The sequence below is a fragment of the Gracilinanus agilis genome, chromosome 2 (genome assembly GCF_016433145.1).
Source record: "Gracilinanus agilis isolate LMUSP501 chromosome 2, AgileGrace, whole genome shotgun sequence".
Lineage (NCBI taxonomy): Eukaryota > Metazoa > Chordata > Mammalia > Didelphimorphia > Didelphidae > Gracilinanus > Gracilinanus agilis.
In genome coordinates, this window is record NC_058131.1 from 585,423,471 (window position 1) to 585,444,753 (window position 21,283).

The 21,283-nt window shown below is 35.3% G+C and overlaps 1 protein-coding gene across 1 annotated transcript in view; it reads left to right on the forward strand.

Annotated features, from left to right (window-relative positions):
• ADAMTS17 (ADAM metallopeptidase with thrombospondin type 1 motif 17) overlaps window positions 1-21,283 on the forward strand; it is a 515,727-nt gene that overhangs the window by 76,693 nt on the left and 417,751 nt on the right. The window contains exon 4 of the mRNA XM_044665411.1: window positions 15,255-15,427. Within this exon, the coding sequence (XP_044521346.1) occupies window positions 15,255-15,427 (173 nt within the window). The remainder of the gene's footprint in view (window positions 1-15,254; window positions 15,428-21,283) is intronic.

Sequence of the window (21,283 nt, forward strand, 5' to 3'; positions counted from 1 at the left end):
CTATCGGAATACAATGAATAGGATATAATACATTGAAACTTTGAAAGAGTTGTCTTTGAAACAGACTGACAGATGAGCATTTCCTTTCTTTGGCCCTCTCTTTAAAAAGTTTGCCCATCACTGGTCTAGATCAACATCTCACACCCTATACCAAGATAAATAAAGAATGGGTGAATGACTTGAATATATAAAGAAGGAAACTATAAGTAAATTATGTGAGCACAGAATAGTATACACAGAAGAAAAACAACTGTTTGATCACATGGGCTGATGGGGATATTATTGGGGATATAAACAATAAACAATAACTCTAGTCCAACTATCAATAATATGGAATTAGGTCTTAATCAATGATACATGTAAACAATAACTCTAGTCCAACTATCAATAATATGGAATTAGGTCTTAATCAATGATACATGTAAAACCTAGTGGAATTGTGCATTGTCTCTGGAGATTTGGGGGGTTTGAGGGGAGAGGGAAAGAACATGAAACATGTAACTATGGGGAAATATTCAAAATAAAAATTAAAAATAAAGAACACACAATAAAAAAATGTGCTAAAGCTTGCCTGTTGCTTTTGCATTTTAAAAAATCTGTATGCATAGACCATACTCATAAAGATTTTATAGAGATGAAAATAAGCATAGGAGACAGTAGTTGTTTGTGTCTTTTTGTTCATCTTCTTTTTGGTAATGTAATCATTTGCAATCTTTTCCATTCTTTTGGAAACAAGTTGTCTCTATGCTTCCAATCTTAGAGGCCAATGGTTTCATTTATATAGAGGTTACATGTTTTTCTTAATGGTATTTCTTTTTGCTTCTCTTATACCAGATTTTACTTCACATTTATATATTTGTATTCCAAATTAGTTATTTTTTCTTTTGCTTCTCTAAATTGTCTTGCTATTTAAGTTTTTCTTGGATTCTGTTTTTTCAATGATGGTAATATTTTTGCTTGTTAGCCACAAATTATGTCATTTCTTCCCTTTTAATAATTTTATTCAAGATTATTATTTTTCTTCTGAGCCATTCATCACTATTCTTATGTGATTTCAAGCTGTCTTGGGAATCTGTAGGCTTCTCTTTTTCATTAGGTGTTGGCTTAATTTATTTTGTTTTTAAATATCTGTTTAGAGATATTTACAATCATTTAGTCATCTTGGTAGTCTTCCCTTCTGCTTTAATATTTTTCTTATTGAGTTATTTTTGTGCTCTTGATTTTTAACTGAATTTTCTCACTCCTGAGATCTTTATTTTTATTATTTTTATTTTTATTTTTTTCTTATATTTCCTTATCATTTTCTGATTTCTCTTTTGCTAGATTGTCAGTCAGTAAATATTTGTTAAATGCCTACAATGTACCAGGCACTGTGCTATATACTAGGGATATAGAAAGAAGCAAAAGTCAGTCCCTGCCCTCCAGGAGCTCATAATCTAATAGGGGAAAAATAAGCATATGAGTATGTACTAACAAGTTTAATACAGTATAAAAAGGTAAGGCACTAGAATTAAGAGTGGTTGGGAAAGGTTTTCTGTAGAAGATGGAATTTTAACGTAAGGAATCCAGTAGGCAGAGATGAGGAGTATAAGCATTCCAAGCATGGGAATCAGTCAGATAAAATGCATGGATCCAAGAGGTAAAGTATCTTATTTGTGAAACAGCAAAGATGTCAGGGTCACCAGATTGAAAATTATGTGTTAGAAAATAAGGCATAAGAAGACTTGGAAAAATGTGAGGGAACTAGATTATGAAAGGTTTTGAATGCCAAGTAGAGGATTTTATTTTTGATCCTGCAAGTAATAGGGAGTTTATTGAGTAGCTGTATGATGTAAAGCACAGTTTTGTGCTTTAGGAAAATCACTTTGGTGGCTGAATGGAAGATTGCGTGGAGAGATATTTGAGGCAGGCAGACTCATCAGGAGCCTATTGCAATGGTCCACGAATGATGTAATGAGAGCCTGCACCAGGGTGGTAGCAATTTTAGAAGAAAGAAGGTTGGGTATTTGAGAGAGATTGCAAAGGTGCTTCCAGAATTAAGTACAAAATGCTCTGTTTGGCATTCAAAAGCCTTAATAGCCTAGCTTCCTCCTACCTTTCCAATATTCTTATTCCTCATTTCCTACCATTTACTTTTTGCTCTAATGACACTATATTTTGCCACTTTGTATCTCTGCCTCTTTTTTGTACCTCCAGCACTTAGCACAGTGTCTGGCATAGAGTATTTGCTTAATAAATGTTTATTGACTAGTTGAAGTAAAATTAACAGTCCTTGACAGCAGATTGGATATGAAATTAAGTGATAGTAAGGAGTTAATAGTAAGAGAAGTTAATAATAAGGAGTTAATAGTAAGAGAATTAATGAGACCATCAAGTGAAGAAGTATGAAGAAAGAAAAGAAGAGGGCCCAGGATAGATGTTATATTAATGGTTGGAGGGCCATGATCTGTATAAGGATCCAGCAAAGGAGTTTGAAAAGGAGCAGTTTGATAGGTAGGAGAGATGGGAGAGAGTGGCATCCTGAAAATCAAGAGAGAAGAGAGTAATGGAGTGAAGGCAGTAATTATCAGCATTGAATATGTCAGAGTCAAAGAGAATAAAGATTTAGAAGAGGCCATTTGATTTGACTATTAAGAGATCACTAGTTAATTATGGTGAGAACAGTTCAGTAAAATGATTAAAATGGAACCCATATTGTCATTCTGTAAGGGGTTAAGAAGAGAATGAGGGAAGAAAAAAGCAGGAGAAATGAGTGTAAATGGCCTTTCCAGTTTAGCCACAAATGGAAATAGAGTCATAGGACAACAGTTGATAAGGATGGAAGGATGAAGCAAGGAATTTTTGGAAAAGAAAACATGGAATGTTGGTAGGCAGTAAGGAATTAGTCATTAGACAGGGAAAGATGGAAAAGAAGTAATAAATTAGAAGTAATAGAAGGAGCAATCTGTTAGTGGAGACAGGATGGAATGGAATAATTTTTGTAGGTGAAGGGGTAGGTCTTGTTAAGGAATAAGGCCACTTCACCATATGAAGCAGAGGTGAAAGAGGAAATAGTGGCAGAAGCCATTTGAGTTATATGAGAAAAAAGAGAAGAGAGTTCATGGCAATTGATTTCAATTATTCTGTAAAATATTTGGCAAGGTTCTCATATGAGAGAGTTGGGGAGAGGGGAACCATGGATGTTTTGAAGAGGTAAGAAAAGATTTGCAGTGGGGAGTGGGATAATGAGTTGATAAGATAAGTATAGTAGAATTACCTAGCAGTAGTGTAAAGGAGGGGTGTGTGTTTAGGAGGAAGGGGATGTAATTAAGAACAAGTTGGAGAAGGATGGAATTACACTCCTCCCTCACTGCCACCCCTGTTACTGGGAGAAAAAATTGATGTCCTCTTGGGAAAAAGGTAATCCTGGAATGGCATGCTACCATTGAGGGGTTGAAAGAATGATATCCCCTCAAGAAGTGAGTGATACCCTGATTGGATGATGGTGCGAGTCGGGCAAAACAGAAACCCCTTCTTGCTCACAGTGGGGGGGGGGGACAGGCTCAAAATGGAGATCAGCCTGCCTATGCTATTTCACTCCCTCCCAGTAAGTCTTTCCCCAATTGAACCAAACACAGATCTGATCTTGAAGGTATTTGGGTGTTTAATCAGGAACAACTGGGTTAGGGGGAATGAAGGTAGGATATCAGAAGAAAGGGGGGATGCAGGTATCCCTAAGCCAAGATCCATCACTCTGGCAAGTCCCTACCAAGCTTCAGACCCAAAGGTGAGTCAAGGTGTCCCTCAACCAGAGCTTCTCCTTCCCAAACCCTGTTAATAATATTCATATAAGCTATGGTTACTGTAAGTCCAGGTGAGATACCACTGGGTCAAGCCCAAAGCAAGTGGGATTCAGGGAACGGCTCCCCCAAAGGAAGTCCAGTAACCCTAAACTCAGTTAATCTCTGCTGATGGTATGAGTGAATGCTGTGGAGACAAGATGTCCCAGGTGCAGGTCTCCTATTCAGTCAGGGAAAATCTGATGGCCACTTTAGAGGATCTCAGAGCTAGATTTCACATCTTTACTCTCTAGCTCCAACCCCCCAAAAACCCCTGGTCAGGTTTTTCCCTCCCAGAAGTCTCTGCTCTCCCAAGAGTCACTTGGCTCTTCTTCCTTCAACATTCTATGGCAGTTTTTCCAAAAATGTCAGGCTTGCATCATTCTTACATCAGTGAGGGCCCATTTGAAGTTGTTAAGTACTGATATTTCTTCAATATCTATATTACCTTTTATCAAGATGTAACTACCTTCCTTATCTCTCTTAATCATGTCTATTTTGCTTTAGTTTTGTCCGAGTTCATGATTGCTACTCTTGCTTTTTTTTTGTCTCAGTTGAAGTCCAAAAGATTCTGCTCCAGCCTCTTATCTTTACTCTGTATATATCTATCTGCCTCAAATTTGTTTCTTGAAAACAACATATGGTAGGATTCTGTTTTTTAATCCACTTTACTATCCACTTCTGTTTTCTGGATGAATTCATCCTGTTTACATTCACACTTATGATTATCATCTGTGTATTCCCCTCCATCTTGATTTCTTCTTTTAATCCTGCCCTTTCTCCTTTAATTCTTTCCTCCACATTGGTGTTTCACTTTTAGTCACTTCCCCCTTTCCCACTCCCTTATATTATTCCTCTTCATACCACCACCCTTCTTATTCCCCTCCTACTTCTTTATAGGGTCTTTTAATACCCCCCCCCAATTCTCCCTGCCTTGTATTACTCTCCTCCACACCACTCCATTTCTTATTCCTCTTATACTTCTCTTTGGGGTAAAATAGGATTCTAGACCCCATTGAATCTGGGTGCTCTTCCCTCTCTGAGCCTATTCCAATGAGAATAAGATTTAAGTATTACCCATCATCATCCACATCTTCCCTTCCACTGTAATGTAATTCCTCACACCCTGAACCTCTTTATGTGATATAATTTATCTCATTTTATTTCTCTCCCCATTTCCCTTAGTACAACCTATTTTTCACCCCTAGTTTTTTTTTAATATCATCCTAAACAGCTTACTACCACATCATTTGTCTAGGTATACTTCTCCTAACAATTATGATAATGATAACAATTTTTAAGTGTTATAGATATCATCTTTCCATATAGGAATATAAGCAATTTGACCTTATTGAAGCCCTTAAATTTTTTTCTCTTTCTTATTTATCTTTTTATGCTTCTCCTAAATTTTGTATTTGAACATCAATTTTTTTATTTAAATCTGGTCTTTTCTTCAGGAATGTTTGGTTGATCCAGCAATACAACTATTAGGTTTGTACCCCAAAAAGATAATACAAAAATATCCATAGCCACGCTCTTTGGGGTGGCAAAAAAATTGGAAAATGAGAGGATGTTCCTCGATTGGGGAAGAGCTGAACAAATTGTGGCATATGATAATGATGGAATACTATTGTGCTATAAGGAATGATGAACTGCTTGATTTCTATATGAACTGAAAAGATCTCCTTGTACTGATATGGAATGAAATGAGCAGAACCAGGAGAACATTATATACAGAAAATGGAACATTGTGCAATGATCAAACGTAATTCACCTTGCTACTAGTAGTAATACAATTATCCAGGACAATTCCAAAGGACTTATGAGAAAGAATGCTATCTAAAGTGAGAGAAAGAACTGTGGGAATAGAAATGCAGAAGAAAAACATATGATTTATTACTTGTTTATATTGGCATATTGTTTGGGGTTTTGGTTTTGAAAGATTATTATAAAAATGAAAAATATAGAAATAGGTATCAAGTGATAACATATGTATAACCCAGTGGAATTGCTTGTCAGCTTAGGGAGGGGGAGAGTAAAGAGGGGATGAAGAAAAAAATGAATCATACAACTATGGAAAAATATTTAAAAATTAAAAAAAATATAAAAGGAATGTTTGGAAATCTATTTTATTAAATGACCAAACTTTCCCCTGAAAGAATATAGTCAGTTTTAATGAGTATGTGATTCTTGGTTGTAAAGCCATTTCCCTTTCCTTTTGGAATATCATATACCAAGCTTTCTGATCCTTCAGAGTTGAAGCTGCCAGATCTTATGTAATCTGGACTCTTCAGATTTCATGATATTTGAATCATTTCTTTCTGGCTGCTTGTGACATTTTCTCCTTGATCTGGGAGCTCTTGAACTTGGCTATAACATTCCTTGGAATTTTCATTTGGGGATTTATTGCAGGAGGTGATCTGTGGATTCTAGAATTTCAGGGCAGTCTTGGATAATTTCTTGTAACATGATGTCTAGGGTTTTTTTTTTTTGGTCATAAATTTCAGGTAATATAGTAATTCTTGTATCTCCTAGATTTGTTCTACAAGTTAGTTGTTTCTTTCAATGAGATATTTCATATTTTCTTTTATTTTTTCATTCTTTTGATTTTGTTTTATTGTTTCTTGACATCTTGTGAAGCAATTAGCTTCTATTTTCCCAATTCTAATTTTTAAAGAATCAGTTTTATCCAGGACTTTTTGATCCTCTTTTTCTATTTGATCCATTCTGTGTTTCCTGGCACTCTTTTCTTAACTGGGTTTTTTTGTCTTTTTTTTTTTAACCCTTGTACTTCGGTGTATTGTCTCATAGGTGGAAGATTGGTAAGGGTGGGCAATGGGGGTCAAGTGACTTGCCCAGGGTCACACAGCTGGGAAGTGGCTGAGGCCAGGTTTGAACCTAGGACCTCCTGTCTCTAGGCCTGACTCTCACTCCACTGGGTCAATTCTGTTTTTTAGAAAACTCTTTTCTTTATTGGATTTTTCTATCTCTTTTTCCAGTTGACTAATTTTACTTTTTAAGCTGTTATTTTGTTTTAATATTACTTTCATTTCTTTTACCCATTTTTGACCAGTCTTATTTTATTTCTTAATTCCTTTTTTAGTTCTTCCAGAGCTTGAGACCAATTCTTGTTTTTCTTCGAAGTTTTGCATGTGGTTGCTTGGATCACTATTGCTTCTATGCTTTACTTTCTGTCCCCATAGAAATTTTCAAGGGTTAAGTGTTTCTTTTGCTGTTTGCTCCTTTTTCCAGCCTTTTTTTCACCTGTGGACTGGGGATTCTGAAAGCTGATTATTCTGTTTCCTCTGCTACTGGCTTGCAAGAATTGGCACTGTAAGCTATTTTGCCCTGCCTCTAGGTCTTTACCTCAGTAAAGCAGGCTCGAAGGGACCTAGATCACTTCTGGGCCTCACTAGGGACTAGTTTCAGGGCTTGGGACTTCAAGTGGTTTTCTGAAGTGATCTTTTGTTTTGTAGCCTACTTCCCAGGAACCTGTAGTTAGCCTATGCCAAAGGTGGAACTTAGCATAGGTGTGGGAGGTTGGTTGGCCAGCACTTCTCTGTGTACAGTTTTGCTTCCAGTTCCCCCTAATCCCAACTCTCTCTGCCTACTTTTCAAGTTGTGTTCAGCAGGAGAACCCCCTCATTCCATATTGCTGTTGTTTTTGAACTCCTGTCACTTTGAGAGGCTTTTTAAAGATTGGCTTGGAAAGATTGTCAGAGTGGTTTCAGTTTTCACTGCTACTAAACTGCCATCTTGACTCTGCCCTTTCAATCAGGGAAATTCTTGAGTGTATTCTGGAGCACAAGCAGAAAAGCCAAGTTGCATGCCATGTTAGAGCATGAGGATTGGTCAGTGACATGGACTTTCACATTGTTGTTTAGAAGAGAAATTGAATGATTGAAAGAAAAATCATTTATTTAATGCTTACTGTGTGCCAAGCACTATGCTAAGAACTGACCATACAAATGAATATTAAATAATCCTTTCCTGCAAGGAGCTTACATTCTAATGGGGAAACAACAACAATATACATAACAGAATAGTGTTTGAGATTCATGAGCAGAGCCACAGAGGAATAGATTCAGACTCCAACCAAAGGAAGAATGACAGAATTCACCTAATTAGATTAAAGAACTGGAAATGAGGATGGGACATTGCACGGTAACTGGTATAAATATGTTGGTAGGAAAGTCTAACCTGGCTGGAATTTGGGTTAAGATGAATTATTATTTTTTTATAAACCCTTACCTTCTGTCTTAGAATTGACTCCAAGAATCAGTTCCAAAGCAGAAGAACAGCAAGGGCTAAGCAACTGGGTTAAGCGACATACCTAGGCTCATACAGCTAGAAGTATCTGAGATCAGATTTGAACCCAGAATTTCCCACATTCTGGCCTAGTGCTCTATCTACTGAGCCCCCATGTACCACAGGTAGTAAATTATTGAGGTAATTGCCAATCAGCATGAGTGAAGGGGGTCTAGAGCACAAGTTTTGAACATGAAAGGGTTAAGTTCCTAAGAGCTTAGTGTCTAGACTGGATAGTAAAATAGATATGTGGGAAAGTACTGTAAGTGAAGCCAGGCTTGGTTAGAATCTCCTAGTGTTATATTGTGTGAATAAAGACAACCACCAATCAGCATACTAGACCCTAGAGGGGGAAGGGGGGGAAGAGTTGTCTTTGCTATTCAGCAGATATATTTTTGTTCCTCCCAGACTTGATGACTCAATTGGCATAAGTATGGAGGTCTTGCATTAGTTCATAGTCTGATTTGGCATATGTTATAGGTAATTTATAATTCATAGATAGACTTAAGTAGTGAATAGGTAAAAGACAGACTGGCAGACGAACCTTGCTGGCTGAGAACATTCTAAGCTCAGAATGTTCAAAAGGGTTTTGTCTAGAGAGACTGAGTTGGCAGTTTTCCTGCTTTGGAGGAGAGGTGTGAAGCTGGAAGCTACTGTTCAACTAGCCTATGAACTATTTGGGATCTCCATGGAGGAGATGGATCCACAAATCAAGATATAAAAGGAAGATCTAGGTAGAGTTGGGAGCTTTCCTATAGTTGGTGAACAGCTTCAGGAAGTCCTGTACTCCCTAACCCTTGTGGATTATGTTGCTGAGACCAGAAGTATTCCTGATCCTAAATTAAACCTGGAAGTCATCAAGGACATTGTGTGAGATACCCAAAGATGATAGATTTCTAGGAAGGTGGCAGCTTAGTCAGAGTGAATCCTAAAACCTCCACACCCTTACACACTGAGAGAAAACAATGAGCTTCGAGAAGAAAGAGGACCAAATCTAATAATGGGACAGAGCAGGGGGAACCCTCCTGCAGCACAACTAAAGAGATATGGTGAAAAAAAGGCTTCAATTCTTGAACTGTCAGGTCTGAGGGTGTAGAAGGGGAATCCAAGGACTCCTCCCCCACATGCTGTGTAGAGTCTCCAGCTGCCTGGGAAATATCTCAGGGCTGGTGGACACACTGGTTTAGAGAGAGTGCCTTGCTGGCACCAGACTCAGGGAGTTAAACACAGGCACTGGTGAGGTGATTAGAAGAGAAAACCAGAGAAACACAGCAAAAATGCCCAGAAGATGGTGGCTTAGAGAGAACCAAACCCCAGACCGCAAACAGCTTGAAAGAAAACTACAGACCAATCTCCTTAATGAACATAGATACAAAAATCTTAAATAGAATACTAGCAAAAAGACCACAGCAAGTGATCAAGAGGGTTATCCATCATGATCAGGTAGAATTTATACCAGGAATGCCAGGATGGTTCAACATTAGGAAAACCATCCACATAATTGACCATATCAACAAGCAAACCAACAAAAACCTCATGATTATCTCAATAGATACTGAAAAAGCCTTTGACAAAATACAACACCCATTCCTACTGAAAACACTAGAAAGTATAGGAATAGAAGGTCCTTTCCTAAAAATAATAAACAGTATATATCTTAAACCATCAACAAGCATCATATGCAATGGGGATAAATTAGAAGCCTTCCCAATAAGATCAGGTGTGAAACAAAGATGCCCATTATCACCTCTATTATTTAGCATTGTACTGGAAACATTAGCAGTAGCAATTAGAGAAGAAAAAGAAATTGAAGGTATTAAAATAGGCAATGAGGAGACTAAGCTATCAGACTTTGCAGATGATGTGATGGTCTACTTAAAAAATTCTAGAGAATCAAGTAAGAAGCTTATAGAAATAATCAACAACTTTAGCAAAGTTGCAGGATACAAAATAAATGCACATAAATCATCAGCATTTCTATATATTTCCAACAAATCACAGCAGCAAGAGGTAGAAAGAGAAACACCATTTAAAATCACCCTAGACAACATAAAATACTTAGGAATTTATCTACCAAAACAAACACAGGAATTATATGAACATAACTACAAAACACTTTCCAAACAATTAAAACTAGATCTAAACAACTGGAAAAACATTGAATGCTCATGGGTAGGATGAGCTAACATAATAAAAATGACCATTCTACCCAAATTAATTTACTTATTTAGTGCCATATCTATCAAACTACCAAAAAACTTTTTTACTCAATTAGAAAAAACTATAACAAAGTTTATTTGGAAGAACAAAAGATCAAGAATATCAAGGGAAATAATAATTTGGCTAATATGATAGCAGGGGAGAGTAATGAATGTTGGAGGGGATGTGGTAAAATTGGGACATTAATGCACTGCTGGTGGAGTTGTGAAATGATCCAACCATTCTGGATGGCAATTTGGAATCATACTCAAAGGACTATAAAAGAATGCCTGCCCTTTGATCTAGCCATACCATTGTTGGGGTTGTACCCCAAAGAGATCATAGATAAACAGACTTCTATGAAAATATTTATAGCTGTGCTTTTTGTGGTGGCAAAAAACTGGAAAATGAGCGTATGCCCTTCAATTGGTGAATGGCTGAACAAACTGTGGTATATGTTGGTGATGGAATACTATTGTGCTTAAAGGAATAATAAACTGGAGGAATTCCATGTGAACTGGAAAGACCTCCAGGAATTGATGCAGAGTGAAAGGAGCAGAGCCAGAAGAATGTTTTATACAGAGACTGATACACTGTGGTAAAATTAGATGTAATGGACTTCTGTACTAGCAGCATTGCAATTACCCAGGATAATTCTGAGGGATTTATGGAAAGGAACGCTACCCACATTCAGAGGAAGAACTGCAGGAGAGGAAACACAGAAGAAAAACAACTGCTTGAACACTTGGGTTGATTAGGACATGATTGGTGATGTAGACCCAAAAGGACCACACCAATGCAACTATCAATAATACGTAAATAAGTCTTGATTGATGACACATGTTAAAACCATTGGAAATGTGAGCTAGCTATAGGGGAGGGGGAAGTTTGAGGGGGTAAAGGGCAAAGTAAAAACATGAATCATGTAACCATGGAAAATTTTTCTAAAAATAAAAAAATTAATTAAAAATAAATATATAAACCTAAAAAAAATAAATAAGACAAAACAAAAAATAAAGTGATACCCAAAGCCCCTGTCACACTCAGCTAAGCCATTGCTGGCTACCTGTTAGATAGCTTAAGATTAGCCAACTCAACTGCCACCCTTCTCTAGCATTTGGTGCCCTTAGAAGTTAGAAACCCCTCTCCCTCTAATCCCATCCTTACCAAACCATTAAAGTTAGTTTCAACTTCCTTGTCATTTTCTCCCCCAAGCACCAAGAACCCACAGAGATTTTAACTGTATCCTTGGTTGCTGTGAAAGTTCAGTTACTGTTATTTTTCCTAATCTGTTTTCCCAAATCCCTTGACATTACATTAGTTTTATTTGTTACCCCTTTTTCCCAGTGGGATCTATGTGCCTCATTGTGTGTTTCTCTGTGTTTTCAGTTTCTTCCCTGTCAGTTGGCCGTTGACAAGTCTCCATGCTTTTACATATGACCCATAGATGACTTTCCTTTATGCCCAAGAATTAACGTTAATGGCTATGATCACCATTCATATCCTCAAGTGTATCTAAAAAACCCTTCTGATTTTATCTCCTTTTGTGCTTCTCTTGGACGGTTATCAAAGTCTTTTTATGTTTATTTGTATAAGTGTGTTATGGACCTTTTCTCTGCCACTAAAAGCAAAAATGGCCTTATTTATCCTTGTATCTCCTCTTAGCACAATGTTTGATAATTTGTTTGTCTGAATGAAAGAAATCAAAATTTGTAGAAATTGCTTTTTACAACTGTGCCATTTCATCTTGTAGTTTGCCATATACCTCTCTCTTTTTCCCTCTTAACCCCCATCTCCCAAGATAGTATGGAATGTTGGTGGGAAGGGCATGACTTGAAAAAAATTGTATAGAATAATTGGAGATAAGGTAAAATTAAGGAGCTTGATGAGAGCATGCATATGCCAAGGTAGTTGCAAACTCATTTATATGCATGCTCTTCTCCACCCAGTCTCCAGGTATTGACATCTGGGACTTGGGTGATTAATCTAGTTCAGTGATGGGCAAACTTTTTAAAGAAGGGGCCAAAGGAAAGGAAATGCTCATCTGTCATTCTGTTTCTAAGGCAACTGTTTTGAACTTTCATTGTATTGTATCCTACTCATTGTAATCATCAGATTAGGAATAATGTCGGGTGGCCAGATAGAACATTTCATTGGCCACATCTGGCCCATTGGCCATAGTTTGCCCATCACTGTGTTGGTAGAAAGACTGAGGCCCCTGATGTTCTATTATTTATTTGTTTCATTTGGCCAAAATATTCCCTCCCCTCATGCTTATACTTTATCCCTTTGATCAGATGATCATAAAAATTATTTTTGAGTTAAAAAAAGAAAACACAAAACGCCACACTTTTCTTATGGCCTACTTGTTATTTATGTAGCAGACAGAAATTTATTAATGGTGTGTTTTTTTTAACTAAAGACTGAATGAGTGTAGGCTAATGATCAGAGGAGAAAAGAACAGTGATCATACTCATGAATTATAGTCATAGTAATTAACATTTTTATGACTATAAAGTTTTCAAAGCATTTTATAAATATTTTATCTTTATATTCGCCACAGGAAATACTTGCTATTACTCTCATTTTTCAGATGAGGAAAATGAGACAAAGAGAGGTTAAGTGACTTGATCAGGGTCATGTAGTTAGTAAATATCAGATCAAATCTGAATTGTCTTCTTGATTTCAGGTCCAGTCTATTTTAACTACTTTAGTTTTGTATTTGTTTCCCTAGCACTTAGCACAAAGCGCAACACATATTAATCACTTGATAAATGTTTATTGAATGATTCCAAAGAATAAACGATACATTATGTCTATGTGAGGGAAAAAACGGTTCAAGTCATCCCTCATATACACACTTGCTACGACACCCCAGATAAGTTAATTAACAGTTTAGAAACAAGTAACCTATACCAATTAAATCAGAGGTCCAGAACAAAAAATGTAAAAATCTAAGGTAAGACAGATTCCATTGGGTTTGATCAGAATATGGTCCACGACTTTCCTGCCAGGATGGAAGTTGGACATTATTTGATTGATAGGTATTTGGAACAACTTTGTAGAATGTAGAATTACTGTAGACTTGTTATGAAAGTGTTTAAGCTAACTGATTAGAACTGTGTCGACTATTTGCTTAATCAAGCAAACTAGAAATGGATACTGGTAGATCCAATTTGAAGCCAGGAAGAGAGAAGGTAAAAATAGGAACTCATACCAAGAGATCATACCAAGGCTAGAAAATTGGGCAGGGCTGGAATCAAGTCTGGTTTTTAAAAGATGCTGATAGATACATGATATTTGTATGCTCTAGGAAAAAGAGATTTTTATAAAGTCTGAAAAAAAAGACTGAACTCTCTTCTAGGTGGATGACTGGGAGGTTTTATGTGAAGTGATACATTTAATAAGTGGTTTAGGGATCGGGGGGAAACCTGTCCTTAGAGGAGACTGTCTTTCTGGATTTAAGAGCACAGATGGCTGTGATTTTATAGATGGAAAATCATACTCATTTAGCCTGACTTCCTTTGAGTTCTTAGGTCTTTACTCTTTTACTGTAAGAAATAAGGATAGAGCTTTGGTAATGGGAAAGGTTGACCTAACTGATGTCACTCTTTATGCCATAACCAGAGCTGTTTCCCTAGAAAAATGCTGACTAAATCTGACTGATATTAAATAAGGTAATTATGAGATTCAAATATATCTGTGGAACTTAAGGTATTTCATTAATAGATAATCCTGCTATTTTTATGGGTCACCATGAAACATTGGACAGTTTAATAGATAAATGTTAACTTAAAGTTAACATCAAATTTAAAGTGGAGACAATTTGTTAACTTTATAATGGTTCTTCCTTGCTATGGAAAAAGCAAGCTGGGTATAGTGGTACATGCCTATAGTTCCTGCTCCTGGAGAGGATAAGTTTGATGGATCACTTGAACTTGGGAGTTCCGAGGTGCAGTTGACTAAGCCAATTCAATGTCTGCACTAAGTTCAGGATCAGTATGGTGATCCCTTGAGAGTAAGAGAAGTTTAGGCCAAGTGAACCAGCTGTGGTCAAATATGAAGCAGGGCCAAGGCAGGGTCAAGTCTCTTCTACCTCTCAGTATTGGGACTGGGACCCTGAACTGGCTGCTATATTTCCCAAACAGGAAAGAAAGGGAGACCCAATCTTAAAGGAAAAGAGAAGAAAAAAGTAAGAGAAAGAAAAGTTCAGTCTTTTACCCTAAATATAACATGTATGTATAATTTCATTAAATTTTTATTATATTTTTCCTTGGAGGTACTGCTTTTATGTTATTCACCATTTATATTTTCCCATTTGTGACTTTCCCGGAATAGTTGTTTGAATCTGCCTGGTTTTCATGCCTCCGTATGGGCTTTTTTATACTATAAAAGCCCATTAGCTATCTTGGCTAATAATATTAGCAGCCGTATAAACCCTTTCAGAAAAATTTTGCAAGTTAAGTGTCATTGAGCAGTCAGTGTCTTCACTGAATAATTTTAAATCCTTCCCCACCCTGGCCCTTAGTCCCTTAAAAAAATAGACTGTGTAACTGGCACTTGTTCCACTAATGGAGATATTGTTTTTTTCTAGAACTGCAGACACAATTTTCCACTTTCTAGAACTGCTGAGATTATCAGGGTGTCCATTTGTTAGCTCCAATTAAAAGTTGAGTCCATTCCAGTTTACTTTTGTTATTTTCCTTTTCCCTATGTGTGTTTTCTCTCCCTCCTTTCAGTTGAAAGTATAGAATTGTAGTGCCAACTTCTCCTTGGCTATATTGCTTTGAAGATTACACTGGACACTTTTAGCTTAGAGGTGAGTCTAAAGGTGATCTCACTTCAAGTAACATTACAAAATCTCTGTGCAGAGACTTGTCTGCCTGATAATCTTTTAAATGTCTTGTGAATATGTTGTTTTTTTCCTAGAAAAGAAGAAACCAAAAAAAAGTAAAACTACTAGTGACTGGAGAGAGCGAAGAAATGCCATTAGACTCACAAATGAGTATACTGTGGAAACACTGGTTGTGGCTGATGCTGATATGGTCCGATATCATGGTGCTGAAGCTGCACAGAGATTCATCCTCACCGTGATGAACATGGTATGGTCTTAGAGTCCCATATTATCTTTGTTCCAGTAGGTTTTTCCCCAGAATTTTCTATTTTATAATCATTATATTGCCAAGTGAAAGGAAAAAGCAGACAATCCAGTATATTCTGAAAGATCTCTACTTTTTTTGAGTCAGGTTTTAAGGTATAGTCATGTAGTTCTTAATGCTAGAGGCCCTTATAGTATCAGTGCCATGTCAAAATTCCTAGAAAAATTTTCTATTAGTGAGCCCAGGTGCACTTTAACAAATATATGAGTTAGAGACTAAATTTTAGAGCCAGAAGAATTCAGATCCTTCATTTTATATAGAAGGACAATGAGTTCAAGTAGCCTGTGTGTCTAAAAGACCCACTTTTGACACAACTCATTCTTTTTTGGGGAAAGACCTTGACCTAATTTCTATAGGGCAGAATATTTGATTTCTACAACTTTTTGATAATCATTTATTATGCATTGACGAGTTTCTCTTGTCATTTAACTTTGTTTCTAGCCTTGTATTTTTGGCCTGAGATCCTGTGGCTAGTGATAGAGATGACTAGACAAAAGCTCTTTTGACTTATAAACATTGCCTCTTCTCCTAAAAAATTAAGCTTTAATCATAGTTCAATAAAACGGATTATGCTTTTAAGCTTGAAATTAATTTCTTATTCATAAAATAGATACTCAGTTTGTAGCAACTCATGAAAATTGTTACTACCTGTATTACATTTTATAGAGAAAGATAATGAAGTTCAGAAAGGGGGTGACTTATCAAAGACTATACAACTAGCAAATTTCAGATTTGTGATTCAAAATTGGGTTTCTCCTGACTCTGTATCTACCACTTTTACTCAGTTTAGCACACTGTTTTTCAGTATAATGTAGATTATTTTCTATTTTGTAATGTGGACATTAAGATTTTTGTGAATATCAGGTTTCCTTTGATCATGTTCATATTTATTAAGCTTAATGTTCTTTAAAGTCAAGATTGATTCAGGAGTACTTTGAAGAGAGGGTTCTTTCTATTGAGTTATTTTATGGAGCCAAACTCACTTTCTAGAATGATGAGCTCTTTAAAAAATAAAGCAACATATGATTTATCACTTATTTATTTGGGTGTATGATTTGGGATTTTCATTTTATAAGATTATTCACTTACAAAAATGAGTAATAAGGAAATATTTTATGGGATACTATATGTATAACCCAGAAAAGAAATGAAAAATTTAAATTTAAAAAATAAAATAATTGTAAGATAACCTTGAACATATTACTTATTTTCAGGATGTGATGGTGTTCAATACTATATGGCAGTTCTAGGTAGTTCTACCTTATAAAGTTGTAAGCTCTGAAGGTTGCATCAGTCTTTATTGATTCTTAGTAAGTACTATTTTCTTAAAAAGAAAAAAAGATACTTTTCTTTACTTGCACAAATTCAAGTATAACTCTGTGGTATGGTTAATGACAGGATTCTGGTGTTAGGTTTTCACAAATGTAATACCAAAGAAGAAACTAATGGCAGGTAGCAATTCTCTAGACCCTTTCATTTGTGGGTAATTTATTTCATATACTTATTTAGTTCTATTTTTAAAGTTGTCCTCAGGCATAGGTACAAGGGATAAACAGTTATTATGGTAAGTAAAATGGCAATGAGAACATATAATTAAGGATATAATATTTATTCATATAATTTCCTCCTTTTTTTGAAGGGCAAAGATTTAATTGTTAAAATGGAGGGAAAGGGGTGGGAAAGATCTGGGGTGATACATTTCCTTGCTAGTCTGTATCTATGAGCAGCAGAGTCCCAGTTCTCCTTCATAACTAGCTGTGTGACTTTCAGCAAGTCACTTAACTTCTTTCTGACTCAATTTCCTCATCTGTAGAATGGAGGAATTTCAGTTAGTGGCCTCTAAAATTCCTTCTATTTCTAAATCTAAGGATTTTATGAGTTCCTGGAGTCTAAATATGAGAATTTGAAAAAGGTATAAACATCTTCCATTTACTTTCAACGAACTGGCTCCAACTAAACACAGTTTACCTTAAAATGGTATGATAAATGCTTTAGGGCAGGAATTTATTTGTTGTTGGTTATTTTGATGTTGTGGAGAAAGTTAAAAGAATCTCTTTTCTTCTAGATTAATATCTGACATTTATATAGTGTTGAATAACACATATAGTGGTAATTATTTATTTGATTCTTACAAAAGAAATATTAAGTAGGGAGTGAATCTTGACTTTTGATGCTCTAATGAAAAGTATAAATCCTTTTTTCAAAGTAATTTTTAAAAATTCATAACTAAAGGAAATGCTAAATTTCAGCTTAAAGTTAGTGAAAATAAAAATATAACTTTTAAGCATATAAGTTCACAGATCTCCTAAAATCTGTAAATTACAGGATAAAGCACCTCCTTTTAAGAGTCTCAAGATCATCATCTTTACTAATTAAATACATTGACTTTGATTGAGGTTTATGAGTGAAATTGGGATATAGTCTCACTACATCTATAAAATACAATCTATAAGATTATATAATTTTATAATTACAAAAAATCTATAACATATAGATAATTTCTATATTAATCAATCTGCAATCTCTATAAGAAAAGGCATTTTCAAGATTAACAGATCATAGAAAAACAAACATTTTTATGCATATTACCTTTGACACTGAGTCAGTGACTATGGAAAAGTCATTTAACCACTTAGCCTCAGTTTTAGTAACCATTTTCTAAATTAGAAATGGATCATTATCTCTTGTGGATAAAGTTATCATCTGAAATTACTATTAATGCAATTTTAATAATGACAAATCACATATTTGAGGTTTGGAGGTTTTCTGGGGTAGGGGAAAATGTTTTAATTTTTTCAATAAACATGAAAAAATATTTACCTCCTGGTAATGGTACTTTTGTAATATTTTTTCCCATGGTCTTTGAAGTCTAATAAAAGTCTTTTTGCTGTTGAGTCTCTTTGCTGATTAATTTAGTAAAACAAAATAATTCCATTTTTAAGGATTCTTACTTGTGCAATAGAAAAATATTCTATTTTACATTTTAAAAATATTCTTTTTAAACTAAGGAGTAAAAGAGTGGTAGTGATATAAGTTTATATTCATAGTTCTTTCACAGTGTGGCCCGAATCTTCTTATTAGGGCAGAATTCTCTTGAAACTGCAAGCATAAACATGAAGCAGTAATCTGTTGAATGTTATCCAAAAGACAAAATGTTTCATGTGGGCTTTCAGGAATAAAAGTGGTTTGCTCTCTTTAAATACTTTTGGATTTTTATGCCTCTAGTGGTAGATGGTACCACATTTCCAAACATATTTTGTGGAAAGTTAATATAAACAACTATCTTACTTCAAAGTAAATATAAATATGATATCCAATACAATCTCCATACCTTATACTCACTTAGAAAATGAAGATGAGAACAGAGGGAAAACTTTCCTCATGTTGAAATTCAAATATTTTTACTATCATTTAAAAAATGAATTGGCCTTTTACTTTTCTTTTTATGGTATTGTCATCAGTTAAAGTTGATGAAATTTATTATGTGGCTTTATATCTCTATTTTCATTGTATTTTATGACCATGATCATTTAGAACAGTTTTATTCAGAAACAGAATAGTAAGCTTCTGAAAGAGTTCTAAAAGATAAGTTGGTATCTGGCATGTAAAACAGAGATAATGATGGATATAAACGGTTTGTCTTACTCAGTTGTTAGGAAAGTACCTTATTAACTTTCAAGAATTAGCTAGACAGCTATGTGATGCAATTGAGATGGTGTGAAACCTGGAGTTAGGAAGACCTGAATTCAAATCCAGATACTCAAATACTTCTTAGCTGTCTGACCATGGGCAAATTACTTAACCTCTGTTTGCCTCAGTTTCCTCAACTTGAAAAGGGGGTAATATAATCTCTCAGAGTTGTTATGTGGATTAAATCAGACAATATTTTTAAAGACTTAGCACAGGTCCTGTTATGTAGAAGATGCTATATAAATGCTATTTATAATTATTAAAATGAAACTAATGCTATTATTCACAAAAGGCTGAATTCCTAACAAAATGTTAATTAGATATGATCTTGTATTTCTAATCTGATTCCTTTGTTGATTCATGATGAATTAACCTTCTGAAAATTTAGAGCCTTAGTGTACTAGAAACATCAGAATTGTTTAATTTTTTTTAAGACCAAGATTTGTTTAAAGAAAAACAAAACCTTAGCTGGTCCAGATACCATTCCACAATACCGTATAACACACAAATCAATGTCCTATTTTTCTTTTGTTTCTGTCAAGAAAAGTTACATTCACACTATAAAGTGTATGGTAAACATGGTGAAGAAGAAATTTAAATCCGCTAGGTTAGAATATAATACGAGAGAACCTATCCATTCTAAGCCCACAGGCCAAATACCTTTCTTGGAACTTGCAAATATATTTTCAGAAGCTCTACTGATCTCTTATGTTGGGAAATTAAGAGAAAAGGAGGATGTTTTATAAGATTGGAATGGGTCAAATGTCCTGATTTTCAAAATTCAGGCAATGATGAAATTTATAAACTATTAACATGTGAGCTTTATTTATTTACCCATAAGTTTATTACCAGTGTATAAAGGAAATGTATTAATTTGTTACCAAATGAGCTTAATTAATTAATTTGCCCATTAAAATCTAAAACAGATAATTTGTGATCATTTAGACAGGAAAACAGCAATCACTGGGATCTAAAATGATCTCACCAAAACAAGCTAATGAAAAATTAACCTTTTATCTTTTTTTCAATAGGGTTACTTGCTTAAGGTAGAACATAATGTATTTTGATTTTAGCAAGACAGTCAGCAAAATAGCTCATGATGTTCTCAATATAAGAATGGAGAGATATAGAGCAAATAGAATTTTGTTAGGCAATTTCAGAATTTTTCCACCATGGAATTTTCCTCATCATCTAGAGTCTTCTAACCTTGGAATATCCCACTGTCATGCCAGCCCCCTTCTCCCATTGTTTAATTCCTTCCTAGGACCAGTATTTTGGGGACAGGTTTAGATAAGTCATGCTTCATTTTCCTGTTTATCATGCTTCTGACTTTTCAGACTTTACTCCCATGACCCTGTACAATTACCTTTTCTTCTTTTGACCTCTATTTCACTTTTCAGTGAAATTAAATTAATTAATTACTCAAAATGTTAATGATTCACTTGTTCTCTTGGAGGAAAGAGTGCCAATCAACAAACATTTATTAAATGTCTACTATGTGCTACTCACTGAACTAAATAAATAGTAAGTTTACAAAAGAGGCAAAAGACAGTCACTTCACTCAAGGAGGTCATAAGCTAATGGGAAAGACCACAGCAAAACAAATATGTCCAAACAAGTTACATATACCAAAAAAATTGGAAATAATTAAAAGAGATAACTAGAATTAAGAGGAGTTGGGAAAGACTTCCTGTAGAAAATGAGACTTTAATTGGGACTTGAAAGAGGCCAGGGAAATCAGTAGCAAAGATATGTGGGGGAAAGCATTCCAGTCAGAGGGGGACAGCCAGAGAAAATGCCTTAAGCCAAGAGATGAGAAGTGGCTTGTTTGAGGAAAAGCAATAAAGAAGGTTAGTGCCACTGGTCCAAATAGTTCATGGCAGAAAGTAACGTCCAAGAAGAATGGAAATGTTTTGGGGTGAGAGGATGGGAGGATTTTATGAAGGGTTTTGAATAACAGAGGATTTTGTATTTGATCTCAGAAGTGACTTGGAGTCATTTTTGAGTAGGGAGGTAACATTATCAGACCTATGCTTTCAGAAAATCACTTTTATCAACTGACTAGATAGCCTGGAGAAGGGAGAGTCTTAAGATACTCAGACTTACTAG